Below are 22,353 nucleotides of genomic sequence, written 5' to 3'. Positions count from 1 at the left end.
TAGGACTGAGGTGAGGAGAATTTCTTCACTCAGAGGGTGGTGAATCTTTGGAATTCTCCACAGTGGAGAGCTGTGGAGGTCCAGTCATTGATTGCAATCAAAAGAGGGATCAACAGATTTCTGGATATTGGAGAATCAAGGGAAATGGGGGAAGGGCAGGAAAATAAAGTTTGAGAAGATCAGCTATGATCTCAATGAATCTCAAAGCAAATTTGAGCAGCCAAATGGCCCACTCCTGCTCCTATTTCTCATGTTACTTTCAGGATGCCAGGGTGTAATTAATGGAATTCTCTGAGGATCAAGACATTGGGCCTCACCTAATTATAATCCACATCAGTGGTTTAGATGAGGGACTGAATGTGATGCATCTAAATTTGTTGATGATGTAAAGCTGTGGAGAAATTAGCTGTGAAAAGGATGCAAAGAGGTTCCATGTTTACTGATCAATTGATGAGAAGGAGGCAGATGGATTACAATGTGGAAGATGGCAGGAGGAACAGGAAAGCAAAATACGTTGAAAAAGTGAGATACAGTAACCGTTGGCACAGTGATATTTTGGATCCCTATTCACAATTCACAGAGCATTAATTTCCAGACGCAGCAAGCAATTAGGAGAAACGGAATGAAATTTCTTAAGTAATGTGCACTGAAACCTTGCTACAATTAAGTAGGGCCTTGGTGAGACTATACCTGCTTACTGATTGAAGGATAACTGAATTGAGTCAGGATCTCCTGAGAACAGAAAAGGTTATGAAGAAACTTTATCCAGGAGTTTAAAGTTATGATGGATGAATAGGGGTAATAAAGATGCTTCCATTGTCTGAAAAGCCAATAAACAGAGGGCACAGCTTCAAGGTGATTGAAAAAAATGCAGGCAACACAAGGAAAAATAATTTTAGCTCAGAATATGGAATGTGCTGGTTGAGGTGACAAGTTCAACAAGAGCCTTGAAAGGGAAGTGAATAAATATGAAGGAGATAAAGGGCCTGAGAGTTTTAGTTATAGGGAGAGGTTGGCCAGGCTCGGTCTTTATTCCTTGTAACGTAGGAGAATGAGGGGCGACCTTAGAGAAACGTTTAGAATTATGAGAGACATAGATAAGGTGGTCTTTTCCCCAGGGTAGGGGGCATAGGTTTAGGGTGAGAGGGGAAACATGTAAAAGGGACCTGAGGGGCAACTTTCTCACAGAGGGTGGTGAGTATATGGAACGAGCTGCCAGAGGAAGTGGTTGAGGTAGGTACAATAGTATCATGTAAGAAGCACTTGGATAAGTCCATGGAGGGGAAGGCTTAGAGGGATATGGGCCGAATGCAGGAAATTAGGATTAGCTGGGTGGGCACTGTGGTTGGCAGAGACTCATTGGGCGAAAGGGCCTGTATCCGTGCTGTATTGCTCTATGACTCTAAAAGGTGCATAGATACAAAGACTGGGACAAGGAGGGAATGTGACTAATTTGATTGCCTGACTGTGCTGTAATATTCTAAGATTATAGAGCAAGGCTATTCTATGAGAAAAGGCCCACAGTCCATGTTTAGAATGAGAGGTGGCCTCACTGGAAATGTGCAGAATTGTCTGAGGTTTGACAGGGTGGATGCTGAGAGGCTGCTCTTCCTGGGACATGATCTCCGGATCTTTATTGCAGGATGACCAACTGACCACTTGGCAGAGGGATGAGAAGAAACGTCTTTGCTCAGAGGGTTGGAGTTCTCTGCTCTGGGGGACTGTGGATGCATGGGTCACTGACTCTATTCAAAACAGATATTGGGCACTCTGAATGTTAGAAGCATAGAAAAACTACAGCAGAATTCAGGCCCTTCGGCCCACAAAGCTGTGCCGAATATGTCCCTACCCTAGAAATGACTAGGCTTACCCATAGCCCTCTATTTTTCTCAGCTCCATGTACCTATCCAACAGTCTCTTAAAAGTCCCTATCGTATCCGCCTTCACCACCACTGCTGGTAGCCCATTCCATGCACTCACCACTCTCTGAGTAAAAAACTTACCCCTGACATCTCCCCTATACCTACTCCCCAGCACCTTAAACCTATGTCCTCTTGTGGCCACCATTTCAGCCCTGGGGAAAAGCCTCTGACAATCTGCCCGATCAATACCCCTCATCATCTTATATACCTCTATCAGGTCCCCCCTCATCCTCCGTCGCTCCAAGGAGAAAAGGCCGAGTTCCCTCAACCTGCTTTCATAAGACACGCTCCGCATTCCAGGCAGCATCCTAGTAAATCTCCTCTGCACCCTCTGCACTCTATGGCTTCCACATCCTTCTTGTAGTGAGGTGACCAGAAATGAGCACAGTACTCCAAGTGGAGTCTGACCAGGGACCTATATAGCTGCAACAATACCTCTCGGCTCCTAAATTCAATTCCCTGATTGATGAAGGACAATACACCATATGCCGCCTTAACTACAGAGTCAACCTGTGCAGCCGCTTTGAGCATCCTATGGGCTCGGACCCCAAGATCCCTCTGATCCTCCACACTGCCAAGAGTCCTACCATTAAGACTATATTCTGCCATCATATTTGACCTACCAAAATGAACCACTTCACACTTACCTGGGTTGAACTGCATCTGTCACTTCTCAACCCAACTTTGCATCCTATCTATGTCCCTCTGTAACCTCTGACAGCCCTCCAAACTATCCACAACACCTCCAACCTTTGTGTCCTCCGCAAACTTACTAACCCACCCCTCCACTTCCTCATCCAGGTTGTTTATAAAAATCACAAAGAGCAAGGGTCCCAGTACAGATCCCTGAGGTACACCACTGGTCACTGACCTCCATTCAGAATACGACCCTTCAACAACCACTCTTTGCCTTCTGTGGGCCAGCCAGTTCTGAATCCACACTGCAATGCCCCCTTGGATCCCATTCCTCCTTACTTTCTCAATAAGCCTTGCATGGGGTACCTTATCAAACGCTTTGCTGAAATCCATATGCACCACATCTACTGCTCTCCCTTCATCGATGTGTTTAGTCACATCCTCAAAAAATTCAATCAGGCTTGCAAGGCAGGACCTGCCCTTGACAAAGCCATGCTGACTATTCCTAATCATATTATACCTTTCCAAATGTTCATAAATCCTGCCTCTCAGGATCTTTTCCATTAGCTTACCAACCACTGAGGTGAGACTCACCGGTCTATAATTCCCTTGGCTATCTTTACTCCCTTTCTTGAATAAGGGAACAACATCTGCAACCTTCCAATCTTCCGGAACCTCTCCCGTCTCCATCGATGATGCAAAAATCATCGTCAGAGGCTCTGCAATCTCTTCCCTCGCCTCCCACAGCAGCCTGGGGTACATCTCATCCGGTCCCGGCGACTTATCCAACTTGATGCTTTCCAAAAGTTTCAGCACCTCCTCTTTCCTAATATCTACATGCTCAAGCTTTTCAGCCCGCTGCAAGTCCCCACTGCAATCCCCCAGATCTTTTTCCATAGCGGTTAGCGCGACGCTATTACAGTGCCAGCGATCGGGGTTCGATTCCCATCGCTGTCTGTAAGGAGTTTGTATGTTCTCCCATGTCTACGTGGGTTTCCTCCAGGTGCTCCGGTTTCCTCCCACATTGCAAAGACGTACGGGTAGGTTAATTTGGGTTTAAAATGGGCGGCACTGACTTGTTGGGCCGGAAGGGCCTGTTACCATGCTGTAAATAAAATTTTTAAAAAATACTCATGTAAAGTATTCATTAAGTACCTCCGCCACTTCTTCCAGATCCATACACACTTTCCCACTGCTGCACTTGATAGGCCCCATTCTTTCGCATCTTATCCTCTTGCTCTTCACGTACCTGTAGAATGCCTTGGGGTTTTCCTTAATCCTGCCCACCAAGGCCTTCTCATGTCCCCTTCTGGCTCTCCTAATCTCCTTCTTAAACTCCTTCCTATTAGCCTTATACTCTTCCAGATTACCTAGCTCTCTGTACCTTTTATAAACTTTTCTTTTCCTTTTGACTAGATTCATTATAGCCTTTGTTCACCACGGTTCCTGTGAAGAAGGTGAGATTGAAGATTAGCCACGACCTTATGAAATGGCAAAAAGGCACAAAAAGATCTATGGCTTGCTGTTCATCGATCCTATTCATTGATTTTCTTCCATACCAGCCAGGATTATACAAGCTTGCTTCAACATTTTTAAGCACAGATATCATTTGATGCTCCTCAGAAGGTAAGTGCTACGGCTGTAGTAATCCTGTGGCTAAGGAGGGAAAGAAGAAATGCACAAAGTTCTTACTTCTGCATCAACCTCTGCTGGAGACTATTGATACTGAGTGAGGTGATGAAATGCACTGCTGTCTGACACTGCCCTGACTGCTCTCCCTTGCACTGTGGCTGAATCTTGGTCCAAGCAAAGGACCCCTGTGTTGCTATTACCTCAGAGGGAGTTGGTCCCTGCTCTCAGTAGATCACTTGAACTAATTTGAACACCTTACCCTGGACTCTTCGAAGAGCAGCATACGATATTTGTTCAGCATGGCCTGGGTTTGTTTGAGAAGTTTCTTTGACACCACCTCAAACTCTTCATCAACTGAGGGTAGAAAGGATCAGAAGAACTGTAAGAATACTGCAAGGCTTATGACAGTACTGAAGTCTACATCTTGTAAGCTTGAACCTAACAGTAAGTTACAAGCTGTTGGAAGTTAATTCATTGAATCAGTCACATTCATCTGCAGGGGCAATACAAACTACACCAAACAAGCCAGGTTTACATGTTTCTGGAATCTGTGCATAGTTCCTCTTTTCATCGAAACTGAGCTCCAATTGGGAATATCAAAGGAAGACACACAGGACTATACCTCTGGGGGAATTCCAGAAGTAGGACCCTTGATCGTTAGTCTATTCAGGAATCTTACTCAAACATTACGGAATTTATTATCACAAGAAGTGGAGATGAACCGTAAAGATGTACTTAAGGGGAAGCTGCAGAAGTGAATGAGGGAGAAAGGAATATCAGTCTATTTGGGTACAAAATTATACTGCACCCAACCAGACCACAACCAGCCTTTTCCAAAAAGCAACACTTACACATGCCTTCCGACGGAATGCTTGGAGATCCAGATCCGGCTTTATATAAAAGATGAGTTGAAATTAAAACTAAATATGATCTTCTTTTAACATATCCAATTGAAAGTCAACTTTTAAAAGATAAAAGTCAATTTTATATTCATGGAGATAAAACAGGTAAATTACTGGCTAACCAATTAAAAACCTCTAAAGCTAGATGGCAAATTAAAGAAATTTGTAAAGCCAATGGTGAGCGGACAACTGATCTTTCAGAAATAAATGATACTTTTAGAGAATTTTATTCCAAAGTTTATAGTTCTAATTTTCCTAAAGATGACACTAATGAATAATTTCTTTGACCAATTAAACGTTCCTACACTTTCTACTCATAACCGAAAACAGTTGGATCAATTTATTACATATGAGGAAATTGCTGAGGTTGTACGATCTTTACACTCTGGAAAGACTAGTGGTCCTGATGGATTTCCTGGAGAATTTTATAAGGCCTTTTCCTCTTTGCTTATACCTCATTTATGTTCTGTTTTTTTGGACTCTTTTAAATTGGGTAGGTTACCACAATCTTTTTATGAAGCCTCTATTTCACTCATTCTTAAGAAAAATAAGAACCCAACGGAATGTGCTTCATACAGACCAATTTCGTTACTTAATGTGGATGTCAAAATTTTATCTAAAATTCTGGCTTGTAGATTGGAAAACATTTTACCTTCAATTATATGGTTTTATTAAAAATTGATATTCTCATTTTAATATTCATCGTTTATTGAATATTATCTATTCTCCCTCTAAGGAAATATTGGAATGTGTGATATCTCTAGATGCTGAGAAGGCCTTTGATTGGATTTAATGGAATTACTTATTTAAAACTTTAGAGAAATTTAACTTTGGGCCTGATTTTATCCAATGGATTAAATTACTTTATTTATCCCCTTCTGCTCGAGTTCTTACTAACTTTCAAAATTCTAAACCTTTTAAACTTCAACGTGAAACCAGACAGGGATGCCCTTTGAGCCCTTTGAGCCCTTTGCTCTTTGATTTGGCTTTAGAACCTTTGGCTATTTCTTTCCGAGAATCTAGAGATATCGCTGGTATCTCCAGAAGAGGTATTAACCATAAAGTTTCATTATACGCTGATGATTTATTACTCTTTATATCTAATGTTGAAACCTCGTTACCTCCTATGTTTTCTTTACTTTCCTGTTTTAGTCAGTTTTCAGGATACAAATTGAATTTACACAAGAGTGAACTTTTTCCCTTGAATAACCTGGTACCACTCGATATTAACCTTCCTTTTAAAATTGTAAGAAATCATTTTACCTATCTGGGTGTATCAATTACTAAAAACTATAAACATTTATTTAAAGAAAATTTTCTTACCTTACGGTATTATGTGAAAAGGGTTTTATCAAGTTGGTCACCCCTCTCGCCGAATTAATTCTATTAAAATGAATATTCTACCTAAATTCATATATCTATTTCAGGCTTTACTTGTTTTTATTCCTAAGTCCTTTTTGGACTCTCGTTTCAATTTTATGTTCCCACATATGGAAAAACAAACATCCTAGACTAAATAAAGCTCACCTTCAGAAGGTTAAAAAGAATGGAGGTTTAGCCTTACCTAATTTTAGGTTATATTACTGGGCAGTCAGTATATACGAAATCTTACGTTTTGGTTACATTACATTAATCAAAAGGCTTGTCCAGTATGGGTTTCTTTGGAAGCTAACTCTGTTAAAAAATTTTCTATTATTTTTCTGCTTGGTTCTTCACTTCCTTTATCATTAAATAAACTAACTGATAATTTAGTAGTTAAACACGCTTTAAGGATTTGGTTACAATTTAGCAAATATTTTGGCTTGTCGAGATTTTCTTTGGTCCCATTTTTTCTAATTATTTTTTTAAACCTTCTATGACTGATGTAGTTTTTAAAGAGTGGGACAAATCGGGTATCACTTGTTTTCAGGATCTGTATGTTGGAGGAAATTTTTCTTCGTTTGAACAATTGTCAACCAAATATAATTTACTAAAAACTCATTTTTTCCAGTATTTACAAATTAGAGATTTTCTTCGATCTCAACTGCATTCTTTTCCTATGAGTCCTGATAAAAATTTACTCGATGCAATTTTTAATTTGAAGCCTTTTCATGATGGCTCAATATCTAATATTTATGACAGGTTATTAGGAATGAGTAAGGTTCCACTAGATAAAATTAAAAATGCCTGGGAACAAGACTTGCGTATGTCAATTTCTGAGAAAACTTGGAATGAAATTTTTAAATTAGTTAATACTTTGTCATTATGCGCCCATCATTCTCTCCTTCAATTTAAAGTGGTCCATAGAGCTCACTTGTCTAAAGACAAACTATCCCGTTTTTATTCGAATATATCTCCTTACTGTGACAAATGCAATAATGGAGAGGCTTCTTTAGTTCACATGTTTTGGACGTGTCAGAGTCTTAAAAAATATTGTGTTCAAACTTTTTCTGTGCTTTTTAAAATAAATTTTAAACTTAATCCTTTGACTGCATTATTTGGGATTGTCAGAGAAAAAGATATAACTTTGGAGGCTTCTGATCTACATATTCTGGCTTTTATTTCTCTTATAGCCAGGAGGGCTGTGTTGCTTAAATGGAAAGAAGTTACTCCGCCTACTCATACTCAATGGTTACGGGATGTTATGTCATACCTGAATCTAGAGAAAATCCGTTGTTCAATTCTTGAATCTTAGATTTAGAATCTTAGATCTTAGAAACTTAGATTTTCAAACCCTGTGGGGATCTCCTGTGAATTATTTTCAAAACCTTTGATTTGGTGACTGAAGCACAGATATTGGCTGATATCGTTATGTCTCAAGGGTCTTTCCTTGTCTTTTTTTTACCAAACAGCTCCGGCTTTTGGTAGTGGGTGTAGATTTTTTTTATAATAAAATTATTCCAATTTTTCTTTATTAACTATCACATGTGATTATTAATTTAAGGTATTGTGATCTCAAGTATGATTTAACACAATGTATTCAGTAGTCTTTTTATCCTCTTTTTGATGCATGTACTCTATTTTTTTTGTGGAATTAATAAAAATATCGTAAAGAGAAAACCTGGGAAGAGGTGATCAGATCCAGCAGTGATCCGATATCCAGGGTATAATGTGAATTGGAAACAGTAACCACTTTGAAAATCAAAGGGCAGCCTTGTCAACAAACAGTGCTGTCAACAGAGCACTGGCTACTGGTCCTCAGCAAGGGGCTAGCTGCTCAAGAGACATGGCTTGTAAAGGGATGTGACCATAAGACATTCTTGGATGCATCAGCCAAACATAAGACAATGGAAGTATGTTAATTGGCCTACATCAAACCAGGCAACACTGGTTAAGTTGTTTTGCACCATTGTGACCGAGTTCAAGGAAGCTTGCAGACCAGATTGATATTGCCACTTAGCCCATCAAACATGGTCCCGGGTATATTTGCTCCATCAATACTGACCTGGCAGGGGAGAGTCGGTGATCACTGCTGCCGATCTCCCAGGTCAAGAATCACAGAGGCTGATCTATGAAGAGGATTCGTGGATGAACTCAAACGTTCATTTTGAAGTTGAAGAAGGTGGAAGACAGCGGTGACTCTTTGTGATCAAGTGGCTGTCTGATGAGAGTTTAACCTGCTGATGTAGGGGTGGATCCTCATGCTGATTGGGAAACCAGTCTAACACCTCTTTCCAGCAACTAAACCTGCTACAACCTACCAGCTCCATCAGGATGGCTGCAGCGACGAGCACCTCGGGAGGAGGGCAGGGGATTTGCAACATTGTCAGGGTGGCAGTGAAGGACCTCAGTGAGGGGAACCCCTTCATCAAGAAGGTCCTGCTGGAGTGCTGCAAGTTCAAGGTGAAGGACATCTACTGCCTCCAGGACTTCCCAGGTAACGGGTACTTTGACGTTACCTTCAAGTACCCGATCGGATGGCAAAAGGTGCTGCAGAACTTTCGGGAGAAGGGGAATGAGGGTCCGCTGTCACAGCTGAAGGTGCAGCCACTCTTCACCCTCCCCACTAAGAAGGAGCGTGAGATAACGGTGCGCATGTTTAACCCACATGTGCCCATTGTGGAGGTTCTCACCTTCCTGGCTCGTTATGTCAAGGGAGCAGGAAGCTGCATGGATGTCAAGGACCTGTCTGGGATCTGGACCAGCAAGCACCAGGTGAAGGTCAAGCTAAGGGTGGACACTTATGGAGCCATCATCCACCCACCCTCAGTGTTTGCTATTGGAGGGAACTGGGGGTACATGGTAAATGCAGGAAAACTCAGACTGTGTCGTAACTGCAACAAACCTGGACATGTGGCAGCTCAAAGCTGTGCAGTCAGCTGGAAGAACTGCAAGCAGGAAGGCCACCAGACCAAGCACTGCAGAGAAAGCAAAAGTTGCAACCTGTGTGGGGAGACAGGCCATCTCCATAGGCCTGCCCAAAACCTGTACCTATGGTCAGGCAATAAAAGGGGGAGCTGACTCCAACAACCCCCCGAGGAGTACTGGCGTGCCCCCTACCAGAGCAGAGGCCTCTTCAGAGACCAGCGCTGAGGAAACGCCATCCACCTCGAGCTCCCAAATCCAAGCCACAAGCCCCCAGGCCTCTCCCCAAGAGGAGGAGTCAATGGAAGAGGGGAGGGCAGAGGGACAAGAAGGGGAATGGCAGGTGGTGAAAAGGAAGAAATCTCAGAAGACACCAAGAGACACTGGGCTTCTGAGAGTAAAAGTAATGGGAAGAAAGAGGCCATGCAACAGAGAGATGCCAGCAACCTCTCCTTGTCGGAGGATGAAGTAAATACAGGGGTGAGGAAAAAATTTAGCCTGCTGCCTCCCAGCTCTGTGAGACCTGGAGCAGCACAGAGGTCATTGGCTCCCAGCACAGTGTTCGACACACGCCAGCTCCGAGAGATAGAGGGTGCAGAACAATCAGAGCCAGAGATGGGAACAGGAACACAGACTGATCTCCACCACCCAGTGACCCCAGCATCACCACACCCTTGGGAAGACCATTCCCAGTACCTGAGCCCAAAACTAGTTGAGGCAGTTCACCAAGGCTGTGGGTATGAGGGCTCAGGCAGATTGACAATGGACTGTATTTTTGAACCCTGAACTCCAGTAACTATGGAGATAAAACTGGCATCTCTAAACATGCGCCATGTGAAGAGCACCATGTGATGTGTTAACACCTTGCAATACCTTGCCATGGACAAGGTGGATGTGACTTTTCTACAGGAGTGTGGGCTGCCACACCTCCGCAACTATTGGAGGTGGTCGCGATGGTGGTCCCAGGGATTGTCTACATGGTTGGGGGGGAATGATAGTTGTGCATTGGTCTGGGTATCCTGCTGTGGGGAGGCAACTTCTCAATCACTGAGGTCAAAGAGGTGGTGGGCGGGCGGCTCCTTGTGGCTGACCTAAAGCACTGTAACACTCTGCTCTGGCTCATCAATGTGTACACCTTGCTCATGCTGAGCGAGCGGCTAGCCCAGCTCTTCAGTAACTGGCCCGACCAACCCAATGTCCCCTTGTGTCCTCCAGCAGCTCCCACCACTGCTGATGATATCCCTACTAGTTGTGACCGGTGACTCCAACTGCATCATTAATGCGGCTGGACAATTCGGCAGTGCCCACGGGAGACTGGACAGCAGCTCCAGACTCCTGATGGAAACGGTTAAAGATGCAAAGTTGTGTGACTCCTTCAGCACCCCTGCAGGTGGAGCATAGCTGCAATGCACTTGGACAGGAACAGGCAGCTCAGTACGGTCCCAGATAGACTTCCTCTTCATGTCAAAGGTAGTCACAGTCAGATCCACCAACGTCAAGCTGGTGTTCTTCTCTGACCACTGCCTTCTTTGAGCCTCCTGTCACCTACAGGAGTAATAGAAGGCAGGCTGGGGGATGTGGAAGTTGAACATCAAACTGCTGACCCCAAAGGACATTGAGGAACTAAAGAGGAATTGCTGGAGGATTCACTGGTGGGAAACAACCAAGGAGAACATCAAGGGGTTCTTCATAGTCAAAGATGTTCAGAAAGCGAGACAGAGTCAGAGAGAATTGAACCAACTTCAGACAGACTTGCAGCATCTTCTCCTTCTGCAGTCGAGGGTGTGAGAGAGGAACTCCGAGAGGTGAAGAGCCAGCAAGCTGCGCTCTTTACCTCTGAATCCTCCAAGATCATCTTCCAATCCAGGGTCCACTTTTTGGAGCAGGAGGAGATGTGTTCATGCTTCTTCTTCCAAAAGATTCACAGAGGGAGCTCTGTGATCCACAGCCTTAAGGAAGATGATGGCTCAGTAACATTCTCACAGACAGACATACCGAGGATCTGCAAATTCTTCTATGCCAGTCTGTATGACAGAAAGGCCACAGACAACACAGCCTCCCAGAAATTCCTGTCCTCTATCACAGAGGTGATCACAGTAGGAGAGTGCGGATCAGCCAGAAAAGCTGACTGGCTCCATCCATTCCCTTGGCATGAATAAAACTCATGGAAGTGACGGCTTACTGGTAGAGTTGCACTTGGATCTGTGGGACTGGATGGGCCCAGACCTGCTGGAAGTGTACAGTGCTATGCTTCTGGCGGGCAGCATGAGGAAGGGCATCATTATCCTCATCAACAAGCACTGCGGAATGTGGACTACAAGATCCTGTCCAGGGCCATTGTCAGCTGGGTCAAGTCTGCTCTGGGGCAGGTGATCCACCTAGACCAAATCTGTGCTGTAGCAGGTAGGAAAATCTCTGACAGCCTTGGGGTACCATCGCCTACAGAGGGGTGATGCCTGCCTGGTCAGCTTGGACCAGGAGAAGGCCTTTGACAGGATATAACACACACACATGATGGACGTGCTCACCAAAATGGGTTTTGGGGAGGGAATCAGAAACTCAGTCGAACTGCTCTACGCAGACGTCCGTAGTGCAGTCCAAATCAATGGGTGGGAGACAGATAGTTTCCCCATCAAGTCTGGAGTCAGGCAGGTTTGTCCACTCTCCTGTCTTGTTTGTGTGTTGCATAGAACCCTTTGCCTTATCCATCAGGAAGGACGAGAGCTTAAAAGGGGTGACGTTGCCAGGCAGTGGAGGCACACAAGTCAAAACCTCCCCATACACAGACGACATCGCTATCTTCTGCAAGGATCCATGGTCAGTTTGCAGACTGATCAGTATCTGCAACCAGTCTGAGTTGGCATCAGGGGACCAGAGTCAACTGCAGGAAGGGAGAGGCCATGATCTTCAGTAACTGGCCTGACCGATCCATTATCCCCTTCACCGTCAGGTCTGACTACCTGAAGGTGCTGGGGAAATGGTTCAGAGGGGCTGAGGCATGTAAGAAGAATTGGCTGGAGTGGATTGGGAAGGTAAAACAAAAATTAGGTCTGTGGAAATGGCGTTCTCTGTCAATAACTGGGAAGAACTGGGTTACCAGGTGTGATATGCTCTCAGGGCTGCTGTACTCGGCCTGTTCCCCGCTCCTATGCCTCGGTAATCACCCCAGACGTTTTCCAGTTTATGTGGGGGTCCGAGATACAACGGGTCACGAAGCACAAGTCTTTTGAGAATGGGGGCAAAACTGTACCCAAGGTTGCCCTCATCCTGATGACCACCTTCGTGTGTGCCTGTGTCAGACAGTGTGTGGATCCACAGTATGTGAGCACCAGGCGTCACTACATGCCAAGGTTCTGCCTGTCCCTGGTGTTGCAGAAGGTAGGCCTGGCCCCTTTACCACGCAACATCCCAGTCAGCTGGACGTTGCCGCACCACCTGTCCTTTGTGGAAGAGTTCTTCCAAGTAAACACCTTTGACCACAAGTCCATCAGGCAGTGGTCAGTGAGGAATGTGCTGCAGACACTACGAGACAGGAACGGTATAGACACAGTGGGGTGGTTCCCTGAGCAAACGGTCAAAACCATAGGGCAGAATGCCTCATCGCCAGATCTGACCAACAAGCACTAAGACCTCACTTGGCTGGTGATGAGGGGGGCCCTCCCAGTCAGAGCTTTCCTCTACAGATGACATATTACCCCCAATGTACACTGCCCTCGGGAAGAAACGGTCACATACCTCTTTGCAGACTGTGGATTTGTAAGAGGGTGTGGAGATGGATGCAAGGGTCCGTGTCCTGGTTCATCCCCAGCTGCTGCATAACAGAGGACTCTCTGATCTACGGGCTGTTCACGGGGACACACACTGAGACAGGCATCAAGTGCTGCTGGAAGGTCATCAACCCAGTGAAGGACACCCTTTGGTCTGCTCGAAACTTGTTGGTCTTCCAGCACGGCGAGGTGTCTGTAGAGGAATGCTGCCGACTGGCACAGTCCAGGCTGCAGGATGCACTGAAGCTCAGTGCAGCCAACGTTAAGTCTCTATGGGGAAGGACCACAGTATAGGCTCCTTCCGCTACAACACACGGAGGGGCAGAGTTGGGTCGGGATGCCCCTCAGACAATGAAAGGGGCATATCACCCCAGGGGGCCACATGAGTGGCAATGGTGCTTTGTTTGTTTGTTTGTTTTTTCTTTAAAATGTCTGCACTACTGGATGTATTGACCATGAATGTAGAAGTTTTTTGCTCTGTTTCTTCCTTTGTATATAGTTTTTATTATGAATAAAGTTTATTTTTGAAATATATAAAAAAACAGTTGGGATATTCGGATACTCAGGGAGTCAGCCCTTACAACGTTAATTTTGTGTGTCTGGGTTCTGTCCTCATAAGCTTTTAGACCATCCATGTGAATTATTTTGTCCCAGCAAAGGTGGTTGAACATTCAGAGGTGTCTCCCATTGTAGACATATAACTCAAAGGAAGCATTGTCAGACTCAAAATATTGAAGTGAACAATGTTGTTGTGGCTACAGAAATTGTATTGAATCACCTGCTGTTACCTTTGTTCTTAAGGGCATGAAACTTGATGTACTTTAGGTTTGGAAGACTCTACTGAGAGTGTCTCCTGGAGAATGCTGCTTGTCGTGATGGATAAAGACCATTTATATCACCAGCTTCAGTCTTCAAGTGACTCAGTTCACAGTCACAGCACAGGAGGTGTCTAGAGTCCTTCTGTTATTAAACAGACCCAGACCCCACAGGTTGAGTTGAAAAATGTTACGAAGGACCTTTAGCTCCAGCTTCAACTAACATTTTGACAAGATTGCAAATCAACAAACGACAAATACAGAATCTTATTCCAAGGTTCTCACAACCAAAACCCTAATAAATTAAGCAACCATTATTTGTTTTAACCCATGTACTCAGTTGTCTCTGACTGTGTTTAACATTAGCAGCAAATAAGATACACTAGTTGACGTGAGAACCAGATAATTAAGGCCAATGAACTATGTTGGCCAAGGGGCATTTTGCTCATCCCAGTCTCTGCAGCAAGAGACAGTTTCAAGAATACCTTTGTTAAAATCCACGTTAGATGGCATTGTCCCCTTGCATACGTGATAGGGCAGGAGTCTGAAAACAGTGTCCTCAAAGGAATGAAATGGAGTGTTACAATCGGGCTGCATAACTGAGGTCTGGTCCTTGCAGAATCTTTCAAGTAACCTGCACGTGTCACAATTAGGAAAAAAAGAATTATTCCCAATAGAACAGCACAATATCTGGTCATTTTCACACCCCTGTTTGTGGGAACTTGCTGCGTACTACTGGTTGTGTGTTTTTATGTGGCTGGTGACCACCCTTCATAGACTTGCTTCAGTGAAAAGTGCCTGGAACTGTGAGAGTTGCCGTATCAAAACAAGTTATTTACTTTTCCAAAACCTAAATGAGCAATTCCTTAACTGTTTATGGACAAAGATCAGCATCCATTAGTTGGGTTCACAATAAACCAATACAGCAGCATGATAGCTTTCTTCACCATGATGGACAAAAAATCCCAAAGTCTTGGCATTAAATTGACAAAATAACAGTGACCTGACAGCTTTGACCTCTTTACTTTCATAACAGAGCTTAGGTAAATACTAAATCTTTTAAATTGAATTCTTCACCTGTTCAAGCATACTCATTCTACGAATTCCCCACCAACACTGGAGCACTGATAAACAGAAAATTCTGTTGATACTCAGCAGGTCAGGCAGCATCTGTGGGGAGAGAAAGAGCCAACAGCTCTGGTCAATGCTGCCTTACCCACTGAGAGTTTCCAGCATTTTCTGTTTTTATTTCCATTTTCCAGCATCTGCACCTTTTTACTTTTGGAAGTCTGAGAACCGGTTCCCAAGTTTCTCAGCTTGGCTGTTCCCATGGAATGGGAACTGGGCTTCCTTATCTAGATTGGTGTCCCTGTGGTTCCAGCTCCACACCAACCAACAAATCCCTCAGTTGTATTGACTCAACACTCCATGGTTCAAGGAAATTCATCATCTCCCCAGGACAACAAGGAAACAAATGTGGTCCTGCCAGAAATACCTGCATCCCAAAGATGAACAAAGAAAATATTCCCAAGTATTCTTTCCACAGTTCCTTTCACTTAGTCCCACAATCATACATCTTCATAGTGTGCCAAATGGGTCCTGTACTACAATGTTATCTTTGGCTGATGGTGTACAGTGGCAGGTATTAAAGTAACTACCCATTTACCAATCCAGTATTCCCTCTGACTGACTCTAACAGAAAGCAAAATTGGATAGATTGCACAATTGGATAGATTTTACATCATCACCACCTCTCCCTCCCCCAACCACATCACACGCACAAGAAAGTTCCAATTAACAGATTCTTAACCTACTTTGTTTGAAAATATGATGCAAAATATGTACAAGGTTTTTCTGATTCAAAAGATCTAGTCACTCATGTCTTTATAAATCGAGGTATCATTTTTCTTTCTATGTGCAGATAACTCACCCAAAATAATTCCTGTCATAAACAACAATTTTAATTGGTAATTGGTATTGGTAATTGGTTTATTATTATCACATGTACCGAGATACAGTGAAAAGCTTTTCTTTGCATACCATCCAAACAGATCATTCCATACATCAGTATATCGAGGTAATACAAAAGGGAAAAAAAGAATGCAGAACATAGTGTTACAGTTACAGAGGAAGTACAGTGCAGGTAGACAATATGGTGTAAGGGCCATGACAAAGTAGACTGAGAGATCAAGAGTTCATCTTTATTGTATAAGAGGTCTGTATAAGTGTCTTATAACGTCGGGATAGAAGCTGTCCTTGAAAAAATTGCATTGTGTTTTACTTTGCCAAAAAAACTAGATTTCACTCAAAAGCAGAATTCTCTTTGTTCTCTTTACAAAGGCTGAACATTTTTAAACCAGGTCCTGTGCAACAATTTCCCACACATTCACAATGAATGGAAATCTAACTCACATATGTCCTTAGCAGAACTCATTACCTCATTGTTTTCAGGATGGGGTGAGGGGGGCAGGGGAGAGGAAGTTAAGATGACATCATAACATTTGTCCCATTGTGGCTGCTCTAAACACTCCCAGCCCTCCCACTTCCTGCCAGAGCTCAGAAATTCCTTCCTCTTCAGACGGCACGGACACATTTTCCAGTGGTGGGCACTGGAAACCCATTTGGTAAGATCAATAAAGTCACCATTTTGGGAGCAAGTGCTGGGATGGGTCCGTATGCCTGCAGTACACATTGGCAAACATCACAGAGTGAGCCACCACCTCAACTCTGAACCACTATTCTGGCATATCTGAGAGATGGCAGTTTCAAGGAGCAAGCCAGAAAACTGTGTGCTATTTTAAGACTCGTTGTGTAGAGCTGGAGGGCTTAATTGTAGAATTAATGAGTTGAAGTCTTTGAGAAAACAAAATGGGGAAAGCACAAGGAAAAATATTCAAATTGCCCAGAATGTGTGAGATGCAGAGCTGTTTTGGCCAGGGTCGATCTACTTCCTCTACTTCTTCGGGAGGCTAAAGAAATTTGGCATGTCCCCTTTGACGCTCACCAATTTTTATCGATGCCTCATAGAAAGCATCCTATCTGGATGCATCACAGCTTGGTATGGAAACTGCTCTGCTGGTGACCGCAAGAATCTGCAGAGAGTGCACATCACGGAAACCAGCCATCCTTCCACAGACTCTGTCTATACTTCTCGCTGCCTTGGTAAAGCAGCCAACATAATCAAAGACCCCACGCACCATGGACATTCTCTCTTCTCCCCCCTCCTATAGGGCAGAAGATACAAAAGCCTGAAAACATGTACCACCAGGCTTAAGGACAGCTTCTATCCCACTGTTATAAGACTATTGAATGAACCTCTTGTATGATAAGATAGCCTGTTGACCGCACAATCAACCTCGTTATGGCCTTGCACCTTATTGTCTACCTGCACTGCACGTTCTCTGTAACTGTAACACTATATTCTGCATTCTGTTATTGCTTTCCTATATACTACCTCAATGTACTGATGTGATGAAATGATCTGCATGGATGGCACGAAAAACAAAGTTTTTCACTGTACCTCGGTACATGTGACAACAATAAACCAATTTACAATAAACCAACTTACAATTTACTTACAAGTCTGCCTTGTTTAGAATGGTCCCTGCAGATTGCTTCAAACTCCCAACTGGTTCTTCAGGCTGCCAGATACAAAAGCAACATGAGATTCAATAAAAATGCATCCTTTTCCCAAAACAAACTGCATGGATTTTGCACCCGAGTTTTTACAGAAGTATATGAAGTTATAAACGCAAATGTAAAACACAAATTAAGAAGTTCCCAAACGAGTTGACCAAATGACGAGGCACTAACCAGCACTGACTGTGTGTTCCCTGCTGATGTAATATGGGTAATCCCTTTCCCAACCTTTTGAAATTGGATTGGCACCTTACTTAGAGCGACATTCAAGCCTGTGAGGTCGGTGATCATACCAGGCGCTGCCTACGAAACAAAAGGAAAACAGTGTGTCCAATAGATTGCCCAGGTTTACAGCTCAACAATAAATCATCAATGAGACGATTTCTTTAACAAAAAATGGTGATTGAGACCAGATTGGCCTGTTATACCTTCTCTCTGGAATCCACAGGATCATTGGGTCCACGCTAGACCATTCAGAGCTTTGAGGCCTTCAGATGGATCAAGGTGATCTCTGCCATAACTCCTTGATTCTCCCACTTAGACTTCCCCAAGTAAAACTCATCACTTTCTACTTTGAAATATCCAACTGGTTGTCACGTTGGCTCATTCTGGAAGAGAGCTCCATGCTCCATTATCCTTCCTAATGCTTCCTGACCTCACCCAGAATTTGCTGGCTTTAACTTCAAGTTATACCTTTGTTCAGGACTCTTCCAGGAGAGGGAACAATCGTTTTTCCAAATACAACACCACATTCTTTGGATACAGACGATGAGGAAAGTGAGCAAGGGTAAACAGGGACATTTCGGCAACCTTGATGCCTTGGCAAGAGTGAACGATTATATTCAGTCAGTGCTGACTGTAGGCAGAGAGAGCCAGCGGGTTACAGACTTTTACATCATTTATAATGGAATGCTGCACAGTTGGGGCATGTTTTTTGTTTTCCAGTTCAACTTCTGAGAGGAAAAATTGGAAACGAAGAATTTGTGATTCAGATGGTTTGTTTGAGCATCAGCACCAAAAAAAAACCTCCCACAGAGGCCTCATCTTCAATGTAGAAGGAGTTGATGGGGTCAACCTAAAGAAATACTCTTGATTCTGGGGATCCTGGGGTCAAAGGAAAAACCTGAGCTATGGAAGGCTCAAGGTTGCCTTGGTTACCAGGGTTACCTGCTCCTCCACGATGCAAAAAGAAAAAAATAATTATGATTCATCTTAGTTATTTTAAACAAAGATTCATCTTGCTGGGCTCCTGTGATCCTGACTTGGTGCTCTCAACAGGTCCTGCCAGCAGGGATATCACCAGTGCAGCACCCACCTACACTCTGGTAAAAGGGGGCAGATTGGGTCCCATTCATTTAAACAACAACCCACCTCACCCTTCCCCTTCCCCTGGGGCCACAGAGCAAAAGAATGAGTCTTACCAAACTCATTGGTAAAAAGATGCTACAAGTTTACACAATAGGAATTTGTATCTGAAAAGCAGAACGAAGTTTTAAATATATTTAAAACTCAATAGGTCTGTTCAAAGAGTTCAGAAGCCCCAAGTTGCTCATGCTCATTCACTCCATTGATGCTTCAAAACTGAATACATTACAACAGAGAGAGTTGTGAGCACATTGTGACTCAACTGGCCCTTTGCTGGAACAATTCAAACAAAGCCTTTCTCTGTCTGACTGTGTAACCTTCACTTCAGCTTCCTTTTGAAAACAATAGGCTCTATCCCCATGTCCAAACATTCCTTTCCCTAATGATCCTCCACTATTACAAAACCCAATCTGAAGTTCTTAGCAACATTTTAAATTGATAACTGTACGTCACTCTGTCCCCAAAGGTATAGTCTTGACATATTTCTTTTAACATAGAACAGCGATCAGTACAGGACAGGGACAGGCCCTTCAGCCCATGATGTCTGTGCCGACCATGATGCCAATTTAAACTGCACGTCTGCCTGCACATGGTCTATGTCCCTCCACTCCCTGTCTGTTCATGTGCCTGTCTAAATTCCTTTTCAATGTTGCTTTTGTGCCTGGTTCCACCACCTCCCCTAGCAACATGTTCCAGTTTTTTTATATATAAAAACTCCTCAAAATTTAAAACAAGTTTTATCGCTCCAGCTCTACTGAAGTCTTTGACGTGAAAGGTTAACTGTTCCTCTCTCCACTGATGCTGCCCAACTTGCGGAGTGTTTCCAACATTTTTTGTTTTGATTACAGATTTCCAGTGTCTACAGTATTTTTGCTTCTCATGCCCTCGCTCCTTGGCTGCCTCAGCTCCACTCGACAGTGCCAGAATCTCAAGCTTCTCTTCCTAACTTTGCTCAGTGTATTCTCATTCCTTGGGAGCACATCCGGAGATAAAAGTTCTTTTAACACAGTGAAACACTGAGAAATTTCAGAGGAACTGCCAGGGCAAAAATGTTGCAGCAGTCCCATTTCCAAGTGAGACAGAAGATGAGTCAGAGGTTTCGAGAAGGAATTCCAGAGCCAAGGATCTGAGACCACTAATGGCTTTGGAATTCCTTCCTTGAACTCTCCGCCCCTCTCTTCCATCAATGATAGAGCTTTGAACATTAGGACTGAGAGTGTGAAGTGTGGAGATCCTGTGGGCTTGGCGGAGGTGACAGAGACTGAGGGGTGCAGGGTATTTTAAAATTGAGGTGTTGCTGAATCAGGGCTTGATGCAAGTCAGAGGGTTCAGGAGTGCACTCAATGTGTCCACAGTGATCAGTAGCTCACTCCAGGGTCAAATAGTGCAAACAGTCTGATCCAGCCTCACACCATGGCCAGGAGGGGACTGGGGCTGGTGATGAGGAAACAGGGACTAAAGACAATTCAGAGGAAATTTCTGCATATCCAATATTCAATTTTGGAAAAGCAACATGACAAATACACTTATTCCAAAATTACCTTCATTCTTATCTCAAAGCTCCAACTTATAATTCTCAAAGATCACCCCAACTTGAAGGTACAAATGGCAAAAACACAGATGGCTTATTAAAATTTAAGATGTTTACAATCCTGACTTTTGCAGCAGCTGCAAACTCTACTTATTCTTCTAAATCAAAGGCACCTCATTGTCTAACTTTATTGTCTACCTGCAATGCACTTCCCTGTAGCTGTGACACTTTACTCTGTATTCTGTTATTGTTTTTACCCTGTACTACCTCAATGGACTGTGTAATGAATTGATCTGTACAAATGGTATGCAAGACAAGTTTTTCACTGTACCTCAGTACAAATGACAATAATAAACCGATACCAATAACACTGCAGCAAACAGTGGCTGAAGTCATCAGCTAACCCCACAGAGGTTATGGGAGAGACCCAGGGTCTTTCTGACCAGCTTGTCTCACTGAGAACACAGAACAGTTGCAGCACAGGAACAGGCCCTTCAGCCCACCATGCCTGCACCAAGCACAATGCCAAATTAAACTACTCGCTTCTGCCTGCACATGGCCCCTATCCCTCCATTCCCTGTATATTCACATGTCTATCTATCAGCCTCTTAAACTCCACTATCATACCTGTTACCACCACCACCCCTGGCAGTCTGTTCCAGGCACCCACCACTCTCTGCATAAAACACTTGCCCCACACATCTACTTTAAACTTTCCCCCCTCTCACCTTAATGCTACGTCCTCCAATATTTGACATTTCTATCCTGGGACAAAAGATACTGGCTGTCTATTCTATCTATGCCTCTCATAATTTTATAACCTTCTATTAGGTCTCCCCTCAGCCTCTGACACTCCAGAGAAAACAATCCAAGTTTGTCCAACCTCTCCTTATAGTTCATGCCCTCTAAGCCTGGCAGCATCCTGGTAAACCTCTTCTGCACCCTCTCCAAAGCCTCCACACCCTTCCTATAAAGGAGTGACCAGAACTACACACAATACTCCAAATGTGACCTAACCAAAGTTCTATACAGCTGCAACATGATTTCCTGACTTTTGTACTCAGTCCTCTGCCATATGCCTTCTTTACTATCATATCTCCTTGTGTGGCCATTTTCAGGGAGCTATGGACTTAGACCCCAAGATCCCTCTCCCGCCTTCCCCTTGCAGATGGTTTGACACTGCTATGTTCTGGTGAAATAGGTATTCACAAGCAGGGTATCAGTTAGCAATCATTCAGGTGTGAAACGTTAACCATTTCTCTCTCCACAGATACTGTCTCACCTTCTGAGTGTTTCCAACAGTTTTTGGTTAAACTTCAGATTTCTAGCATCTGTAGTTTTTTTTGCTTTCTGATTGTGGTTGTTGGGTGGCAGTAACACACTCAGCAACCAATGCCAGATAGCGGCTGTACTTCGGTATGGCGTACAAGAATGCACGATGACTGCCACACTGAGAGTTTTCTTCCAAGAGTAGAATTTCCCAAGTGTTGGAAGTAAGAAGTGAAATTAATTTCAAATGAGAGGAATTCAGAGGGACATGGAAGGCTCTGAAAACATAAATGTAATTTTAAACTTGAGGTCTTTGGGATGGTGGTGAGCAAATATGTTGGGTGCATGGGTGGAAGCAGAGAATCTTGGTGAATAGCAGGTTCAGTTGAACATGACATACAGTACGTAGCAAGCAAGGTCATCATGAATGTGTTGTGAATGCAGGAGGTATGATTAGTAAATTTGCAGATGATATGAAAATCGGTGGAGTTGTAGATAGTGAGGAAGGTTGTCTCAAGCTACCACTGGACATAGATCGGTTGGACAGTTGGGTGGAGAAATGGCAAATGGAATTTAATAAAAAATGGCAGA

At 43.6% G+C, this 22,353-nt stretch overlaps 1 protein-coding gene across 1 annotated transcript in view; it reads right to left on the bottom strand.

Annotated features, from left to right (window-relative positions):
- LOC127577150 (BRD4-interacting chromatin-remodeling complex-associated protein-like) overlaps positions 1-22,353 on the bottom strand; it is a 112,286-nt gene that overhangs the window by 24,475 nt on the left and 65,458 nt on the right. The window contains exons 7-10 of the mRNA XM_052028091.1: positions 17,772-17,900; positions 17,538-17,599; positions 14,444-14,592; positions 4,450-4,544 (exon numbers count right to left, since the gene is read on the bottom strand). Coding sequence (XP_051884051.1) covers positions 4,450-4,544; positions 14,444-14,592; positions 17,538-17,599; positions 17,772-17,900 — 435 coding nt within the window. The remainder of the gene's footprint in view (positions 1-4,449; positions 4,545-14,443; positions 14,593-17,537; positions 17,600-17,771; positions 17,901-22,353) is intronic.

The sequence above is a fragment of the Pristis pectinata genome, chromosome 1, assembly GCF_009764475.1.
Source record: "Pristis pectinata isolate sPriPec2 chromosome 1, sPriPec2.1.pri, whole genome shotgun sequence".
NCBI classification, from domain to species: domain Eukaryota; kingdom Metazoa; phylum Chordata; class Chondrichthyes; order Rhinopristiformes; family Pristidae; genus Pristis; species Pristis pectinata.
Note: the sequence above shows the minus strand (reverse complement) of the source record. Positions and strands in the feature narration are given on the sequence as shown.